This window comes from Octopus bimaculoides, chromosome 23, assembly GCF_001194135.2.
Source record: "Octopus bimaculoides isolate UCB-OBI-ISO-001 chromosome 23, ASM119413v2, whole genome shotgun sequence".
Taxonomy (NCBI): domain Eukaryota; kingdom Metazoa; phylum Mollusca; class Cephalopoda; order Octopoda; family Octopodidae; genus Octopus; species Octopus bimaculoides.
This window is the reverse complement of record NC_069003.1, coordinates 17,621,379-17,631,022: the sequence shown is the minus strand read 5'-3', so window position 1 is coordinate 17,631,022 and position 9,644 is coordinate 17,621,379. Positions and strand designations below refer to the sequence as shown.

General features: G+C 37.7%; 1 protein-coding gene across 4 annotated transcripts in view; it reads left to right on the top strand.

Moving 5' to 3' along the window:
• LOC106870770 (inactive phospholipase C-like protein 2) overlaps positions 1 to 9,644 on the top strand; it is a 196,819-nt gene that overhangs the window by 63,175 nt on the left and 124,000 nt on the right. For all 4 annotated transcript variants that reach the window (XM_052976011.1, XM_052976010.1, XM_052976012.1 and 1 more), the window contains exon 5: positions 1,772 to 1,813. In XM_052976011.1, coding sequence (XP_052831971.1) covers positions 1,772 to 1,813 — 42 coding nt within the window. The remainder of the gene's footprint in view (positions 1 to 1,771; positions 1,814 to 9,644) is intronic.

Genomic DNA, 9,644 nt, shown 5'->3' with positions numbered 1-9,644 from the left:
ATATTGAACACTCAATATTTCATCTACATTCAATACTTTCTTTCATAGTGCCATCCATTTTTATTTTTTTTATTTTATTTTATTTTATTTTATATTGTATATTGTATATCATATTATATATTGTATATTCCATATTCTATACCCCACATTAGTTCTGCAGGAATATAAATAAAACATAAAAAACAGACAGTGTTGGAACTCTTTTAAGCAAAATTATATATATATATATATATATCAGCCTTGCTATCTTGCTTTCTTTCTTTCTGTCTTTTTGATTTTGATTTGTTTATTAATTTTGTATTTTTCATTTGAATTTTGTATTTTATTTCACAAGTTCAAACCCTGCCAGAATCAATCTTGTCTTTCGTCCTTCCAGAATGAAAGGCAAAATTAATTCTGACAGTGATGGTGGTGGTGTTGGAGGGTGTACAGTGAACATTGTTAGAAATGTATCCAAGCTAATTTATTCAAATACTTAATTAAATACTGGTTAAGGCATTACACTATTTTTCACATCCTTAGCTTCAGTCACACTGATGTTGAGTGTACTTTTCCATCGTTTCATTGGTAGGTTTAGGGTTTGATATAATTAATATTCACCAGTCACATTTTGCACATTATACACATTTTACAGCTGAGACAGCTGCAATCAATTATGAATATCACTCTATTAGACAAGATCAGGAACAAATAGATCCTGTGGTATGTTGGTCTGTCTCCTGATAGAAATCCTCATTGATAGAAATTTACATTGATTGTGCATAGGATGGACAACAGACTCTCCAGACAAACCTTTTACTCCCAACTATGCAAGGGAAAAAGAAACTGAAAGACCTAGACTGAGATTCAAAGATAATGCAAAAAGGAACATGAAGTGGGAAGGAATTCATCATCATCATCATCATTTAGTGTCCATTTTCCATGTTGGCATGGGTTAGACCATTATTTCTCAACCGGAGTCCATATGGTCCTTGGGGATCCGTATCAGATTTTGTTAAGCAACAAACTGCTTATCCTTCTACAATACACTAAATATTTTAACAACTTCCATAAGACAATTCCTAATGATATTTAATTAAGAAAATATAATTGGATTTTTTAAACATTGAATGTCTTGAAAGGTCCAACTGAGCAAAATAGGAATCAAATGGGTCCATAGGCAAAAAATGGTTGAGAGTTTCTCAACTGGGTTAGACAGTTTGACTGGAACTGGTAAACCAGAGAGCTGCACCAGGGTCTAGTCTGTTTTAGCTTGGTTTCTAAGTCTGGATGCTCTTCCTAATGTCAACCATTCCTGAGAGTGTACTGGGTGTCTTTTACATGTCACCAGTATGAGTGTCTTTTACATGTCACTGATACAGGTACCTTTTGTGTATCATTGGCATGAGTACCTTGAGCAAGACACTATTTTATGTTGCTCCAGTCCACTAAGCTGGCAAAAATGAGCAGTATCTGTATTTCAAAGGGCCAGCCTTGTCACATTCTGTTTCATGTTGAATCTCTCTGAGAACTACATTAAGGGTACACATGTCTATGGAATACTCAGCCACTTGCATGTTAATTTCACGAGCTGGTTGTTCTGTTGATCAGGTCAACTGAAACACTCTTTGTTGTAACCAATGGAGTGCCAATTGCACATTATTATTGTTGTTGTTATTGTTGATTCTGTTGTTATTCTTCTAACATCTCAAATTTCCATCTTTGTAGTCATTGTCTTTGAACATGAAAATGTCTTCTATGTTTTTTTTTTGTTTTCCATTTATATTTATAGCACCTGAAGCCCTTGATGAACTTCACCAAATGAGAGATTCATATCCTTTTTATTGTTTTATTTATTTGTTCATCCTTTTCTCCTACTTCAGTCATTTTACTGTGACCATGCTGGGGCATTATCTTGAAGAATTTTAGCTGAATGAATCAACCCCAGTACTTATTTTTTTAAAGCCTGGTACTTATTTTGTCAGTTTCTTGTGCTGAACCACTAAATTATAGGAACATAAACACACCAACACTGGTTGTCAAGCAATGGTGGGGGACAAACACACACACACACACACACGATGAGCATATTTCAGTTACCACCTACCAAATCTACTTGCAAGGCTTTGGTTGGCCTAAGGCTATAGTAAAAGACACTTGCCCAAGATTCATGCAGTGGGACCGAACCTGGAACTATGTGGTTGGGAAGCTAACTTCTTACCACACAGCCATGCCTGTGCCAAGAAAATTTCCTCAGCATCTATGCTTGTTTTCAGACTTTTAGTTGTTGAATTTAATTTGGTTTAGTTGGTGGGTAACATGTGTTGGTATGATATTGGTTTCAATTTTTGGAAGAAGGTCAGCAATTTTGGAGCAGGAGTAAGATGATTACATCATCCCCAGTGCTCATCTGCTACTTATTTTATTGACATCAAAAAGATGAAAGGCAAGGCCAGCCTTGCCAGACTTTAAACTCAACATTAAGACAGATGAAATGATGCTAAACACTTTGTCTGGTGTCCTAATGACTCTGCCAGTTCACCACCTTATGTGTTGGTGTGTATAACAGAAACTTGCTGCAAGGCGAGCGCACAGCAGGAGAGATCTTCAGAGGAAGAACTCCCATCCAACAAGTGTTTCAGCCCTTATTCCTGACACTTTATGGGAGCCAGGCCCACCCAAGTCATGACTCCTAGGTGTCCTCCGGCTGCTTTCCAAAATCCTGTCTCCAACTTCAACTGGCATCACAGTACAATGGTAACCTGCTCTCCTTATCTGTTTTGCCAGCTCACCATATTTGCTCATCTTAGTGTTGCTCTTCTATGCGGCTCTTGTATGGTACTGACAATTCAATTCACTTTGGCACTCTGTTCAGACAATAAGGCAATGCCTGGTCGCAAGCCTTTCTTGGTGATGAACTCTGGGTAGTTCTTGCGCTTCTCACCGATGTCTGCAGCTATTTTCCAGGAACTCTCACATCCAAGTAGGTTCCCTCCTGCCACAAATTCATATCCAGTTATCTTCGCTCCAGCCCACTTTTTTCCTTCTTTGGTTACTAAGGCCTCTTTTGATTTGGCTGTGTCGCACTGCATTTGGTCCCAGATTGAAGAGGTCAATTCTTTCAGCACTCTGTTGTGCCTCCATGTGTATCTGCTGTCAGCAAGAGCTGTCTTGCAGGAACTTAGGACATGGTCCATTGACTGGGGTTTTCCTTGCACAGGGGACTTATTGGTTTTTAATGGAAGCAGGTTGTATGTTGCTCTTATTATGAAACTCAATCGCCACAATGTGCCACACATCGTTCCATGTGAGAGATTTCTGCATTGCAGCATCCCAGGTTGTCTATCGTCCCTGCTGAGATTGTTGGTTATCTTTCACATACCTGTTTCTTTCCTCTTCACTTCTAACCTCATGAATAACAAGATCCCTTTGGACTTTGCCTGTTGCTTTTGACCACCTCTGCACATTGGTAGTGCCCAATCCTTGCCTTCTTGTCTGGGTAGCTCCCATCATCTCTTTGGTTTTGAGATTCTTTTCAGCATCATCAATTGCATCCATGACTTTCCACTTCCTTCCTGTCTTCAGGCTTGGCCAAACCGATCTAACCATGCCAGTTTTGCTTTCCCCGCCATGATCTCTTTAACTAAAGGCTTGAGAGGCAGTCTCAGTTTTGCCCTCTTGCAGTAGAGACCAACATCATTCAGACTCAGGTGTACACCAAGTCACTTGCTAATGTACCTATTTTTGCCTCCATTGCTTCCACTGTTGAAGTTGGAATTTCATACACTAGCAGGAGCCATAGCAACATTGGTATCAGCGTATGTTGAAGAGACCAGACCTTGTATTTGATGGGTATAGGATGCTTGTCAATCTTGAGTAGACCCTCATCTACTGTCATGGCGGTTTCCTTCACCTGGTTGGCATCTTTCAAGGTCTTGTCATACCATCTTTCAAGACTTTTCACTGACTACTCTGATACAGTGGGAATCATTTGGCCACCAACTTCAAAGCTAATATCTTCTTTCATTTTCCCTTTCCTTAGGAAGAGGCTCCTAAATTTTGGGGGTTTGAAAGTCATTCTGCACCAGACCATCATCTCGTCTGGTTGGTTGAGCAGATTCCAGGTTTATAACTCTTTTGATGCAATGATAGTAGTGCCATAAATGTAGGTTTTCAGAGGTGGCATCTTACATCCACCACCAAGGTCTGCTGCACTTGCTTTGTTTTTTTACTGCCCTGAGAAGTACCTGCATCGCCATCATGAAGAGTATTAGTGACACTGCACAACCGATCCCTGTTCTAACCTCCAATCTAGCCCAGGTAATTGTGTATCTCGGGGTTTCAGAAGGGCGGTGTGCTAGGGATAGCTGGATGCCTTGAACATGGAGCATGATCTGGAAAGCTATTCAGAAGGCAAGAGAGAATAAGACTGACCTTGATGTAGTCTGGTTAGATTTAGCAAACGAGTATGGTTCTGTGCCTTATCAGATGATTCAACTAGCACTCCAGATGTATCATGTACCAGGAGCAATATGTGAAATGCTTGATTCCTACATCTCGGGGTTTCAGATGCGGTTCAGCACCAAGAGATAAATTATATATAAAGGTGCAGCTGTGTGGTAAGAAGCTTGCTTTGTAAGCTGGCAGAAACGTTAGCACGCTGGACGAAATACTTAGTGGTATTTCATCTGCCGTTACGTTCTGAGTTCAAATTCCGCCGAGGTCAACTTTGCCTTTCATCCTTTCAGGGTCGATAAATTAAGTACCAGTTACACACTGGGGTCAATGTAATGTACGTAATCCCTTTGTCTGTCCTTGTTTGTCCCCTCTATGTTTAGCCCCTTGTGGGCAATAAAGAAATAAGAAGCTTGCTTTGTAACCAAATGGTTCCTGATTCAGTCTCATTGCATGACACCATGAGCAAGTATCTTCTGTAACTTTAGGCAACAAAAGCATTGCGAATGGATTTGGTAGATGGAAATTGAAAGAAGCTTCTTGTGTATATATATGTATATGTCTATGTGTATGTGTCTTTATGTATGTGTTTGTCCCCCCATCACTGTTTGACAGCAGTGTTGGTTTGTTTACACCCCCTCATAACCTAGCCATTAGGCAAAAGAGACTGTTAGAATAACTACTAGCCTTTAAAAATAAGTACTGGAGTTGATTTGTTTGACTCAACTTTTTCAACTCAATTCACTGAATAATTTCAAGTATTTATACATTAATAAAAAATGTTTCTTCAATTGATCAAATTCCTTAAAAATTTGATAAGTGTGCTTTGGTAATTTATGAATATAGTAGTGTGCATGACAAGCAAAGAAGTCTATAAAGTCAGACGACCTGTAAGAAATTGCAGACAAACCACCCTGAAATCTCTTCCTACTGTCTTAGAAAACACATGCACATATGCACGCACACACATACACACAGCTGAATGAATGGATTGGTTGGTTGTGGCTGGAATGTTTATGATCATTGGTTTGCTTCTTGGCCTGAGCTGACTTGCCTTAAACAACCAATCTGCTGACTGACCAACCAACAAGCAATTGACCAATCAACTGACTGATTGACCAACTGACCACCTGTAAACAAGATTAGAATAAAATCTCAGCAGTTACGCATTTTTTTGTTCAAATCTAAAATCTTTAGCTGGAATCCTGGACTGATTCCAAATCCTCATAATATTCTATGTTTTGGTGTACTTTAGTACCTTCAGCAAGAGAATGTTAATATCATGTGGGGTGGTGGGTGTGGTGGAGGCAAGTAACTTGCTTCACAGATAAGAAACGTTTCTGTAAGAAGTTTACTGTTAGTGTTAACTTTTGATGGTGGTTCTTGTATTCTCCACCTGCAGAATTTCGGTCTATCTGATAACATCATTTGATATTTTTTTCTATTTTTTTTTCTTTTCTTTTCTTTTTTTTTTTGTATTTTGGTTTCTCTCTGCTATCCTCACTGCTGCTACCAAGAACTACTTCCTCCTACATTTTGTTCTCATATTCTTTGTTATTGATCACTCGACAACCTGAGACACTAAAAGGTATAAAAGTGAGACTGAATCATCTTGAAAAGAACAGGCAAGTGGCAGTGGCGAAGGATGTAGTGGTAGTAGTGGCAGCAGAGGTAGGGGTGGTGGTGTTTAAGAATTGTGTCTGTTTTATAGTAGTACCTTTCAATAGAAACTATTATTACTATTGAGTGAGAGAGCAGTGCATGCCATCAATGTGACACTGGGATAAAATATACGAAGCCCAGTATACCTATCATGACTACCCCTCTGATAAGGGTACACCAGGTGCATGCATCACAACTATATGTGTGCAAGATGGTAATCTCATATCAAGATAAACAGTGCATGACCTTGCAGGTGGGGCCCAATTTGAATTTTCTTCAGGTCAAGTAGCCCATCCTGCTCAAAAGGTCTCTGAAGAAGGGTTGTTTAAGGATGTTGAACAAAACACCCATATTTCCAAAAGTGAATTATCTAAACCCCAAAGAATTCCTCTCAACACATGGCTATGATGCTCCCCCATTACTTCTGCCCATGATCAGAGATGCCAATATCGTCAGCCACTAAGGGACATGCTCAACTGGTTACGGTCAAGCAACGGACAAGCAAATCTGTGGTATTGAGCAGAATATTTGCTGAAGCCCATCTTTTATACCAAGACAAAACATGTACATGATAACACTTCTAATCAGTTAAGATCAGAAACCATGAGAACAACTGCCTGGTACTGCATCAGGGCATTTTATTATTATTATTGTTGTTATTATTATTATCATCATCATCATCATCACCAAGTCTTCCATGTTTCTGTTACCTCGACTGGGAAGCTACTGTTGGAATGGTGTTGGATTCCTGGGGAAATAGATGGTTGTAGGTTCACATCCTGCTGCAGGTAATTGCTTGCTTTACTAGTTCATTGGTAAAAGTAAAATATTTTAATTCTGCATTTGTCTGGAGGTGGTTGTGGGGATAGGGGAAGATAACCTGCTGCATGTTATTATCCTGTTCAGATAAATAGCTTTGTGTGTGTGTATGCACGTATCACACACACACATGTGAATCATCGTCATTTAATGTCCATTTTCCATGCTGGCATGAGTTGGACGATTTAACTGGAAATGGTAAGGCCAGACTCTGCACTCTGTCTCCCACTCTCTCTCTTTCTCTTCCCTCAGACTGGATTGCCCTGTATCTCCTTTACAGCAGCACACCTGTTTCTGTCCTTATTCTTGATCATTCACTCACTCACTCTCTCTCTCTCTCTCACTCTCATTCACTCTCTGCTACAGCAAGACACTTGTTTCTGCCTCTCTGTTACATTTGAACCTTTCATCATCTGACACAAGATTACCTCCTCCAAAGCCCCTCTCCTCCCAAAGGATCATTGTTTTGCAAGTTACTTGGTGACCCTGCCAGTGTTGGTGCCATGCAAAAAGCATCCAGTCCACACTATAAAGTGGTTAGCATTTGGAAGAGCATCCAACTGTAGCAACTGCCAAAATAGACACAGGTCTGGTGCAAGCCCCTGCCTAGCCAGCTTCTGTCAAACTGTCCAACCCATGTCAGCATAGAAGGCAGATGTTAAACGACGATGATGATGATGATGATGCCCTTCCTAATGCCAACCACTCCACAGAGTGTACTGGGTGCTTTTTATGTGGCACCAGCATGAATGCAAGTGCTTGTGTGTGTATTTATATATATATAAGTTGTTGGCAGTAACTTCAAAGTTTCAGCCAGCTAAGTAATTGTCAGACTGCAGTCTGATGATAGCTTCGTTGGACAAAACTTTGAAGTCCCTGTCAACAACATCCCTGCATAAGAATAATAAATTTGTACTCTACAAAAATATAGAGTAAGTAACCCATCAGATAAATGTGAATTATTGTTATTATAATTGAACATAAAAACAAACAATATATATACTAGCTGGTGTACCCAGTAATTCCTGAAGGTAAAGATGTTCTATTGAAACGCCTTATTACTCTGATATAAGAAAGCAATTTCATTATAACTGCCACAAAAGGTGTATTTTCCGTCATGAAAAAGTACAAAAAACTCTCAGCTGGAGGAGGGAGAGATTGTTGGAGGTTGGCGAGGGAGGTTTTCTTAAGTTGGTGAGAAAGTACTCTGACTCAGCGTGGCATTTTGAAGGTGAATTTTATGGAGGCTAATTTATTAAAGGTAATATATACATGTATATAAGTATATGAATGAAGTGTTTAATGTTTAAGAATGAAATGAAGAAAGTGCAACAATAACGTACACACTCACTGATGGTTGCTCTCAGTAACTGCCTTTAGCTTACGGAGTTCTTGTTTTTACAACTATCGAAAAGCAGCCAGAAGGATAGACATATTGTTGAGAACAAATGATTTCGTTGGAGGTCTGTTATCTCTATTCCAGCCCTTGATAGCCGAGAAGAGGTTAGAAGGGTCAAGTGGCAAAGGCATTCTGCTAAGCGTAGGCATCTGGGAAATGTATAACTGCTGTGATTCACAGAAAAACTATTGTTTTACTGTGAGAAAAGCGCTGTTGAAGTGTTAAATGAAATTTGGCAATCGAGGATTGAATCCACGCTCTGCCTGCATGAAGCCACTACAAATACGTTGTGGAATAAAAAAAATTTATCTACTGTCATGGAAAAAGTGTAACTGTAAAAATGCAGAATTATCGGAGTAATGGGCATTCAAAAGAGTATGTATGTATAGAAATGTATGAATGAAGTCCTTAATGTTTAAGATTCAAATTAAGGAAGTGCAATAATAATGTTTAGCAGTTCAAAACTGTGAGTAGGGAAATGCAGAATCAGGTCGGCTGATCGTGAGAATCAAATATTGATTGCTTATATATAATTTTCATTGGCTTGCTAGTGGGTACTAGTAAATATCCATGTATACATGTTCATCAAATCATATTTAATCAAATTTAATTGTTTGTATATGTGTTAGTATCTACTCAAATTTGAATATTCTATCCATTAATAGATATATTATTCAAGTTAATATATATACACATGTATACAGTAAGTGTATATATTTTCTTATATACATATATTTATGTTTAAGCATCAGTTAAATATACTAAGTATATAATTCAGTATTTGTCCTAAAAGGGGGTAAAAACGAAAACAAAATAAAGTAAAATGGGATAAACAGAATAAATTAAAAATTAAGATAAAATAATAATCTTTATTTTATATTATAATAGAATATATAGAAATCTTAGATTACATATCTATCAGTTCATTTATTTATATACCTAGAAAATGTGTATTATGTATCTATCTGCTAAGTACAATGTGTATTACATCATTGATTCATGTTTAGTTAAAGAAAAAGGCCAACAGAATATTTTATAGACCTGTTCCTTCAAATATCTTATTGGAGTTAATATAAAAATTATTTATATAACTGTTAAAGGTTTAATATTTACTTATATTATTTATTTATAATAAATATATCTGTTCTGTAATACAACTGGATACAATTAAGTAAAATAAAATAAGTTAATCTAACTTATATATATTAAATGTTTATAAGCAGTAATATGGTAAAGTTACAATATATGTATATAAAGGTAGAAAGTCATATAAAATGAAATGAATGATTATTTATGCTAATATATATATATATATATATATATATATATA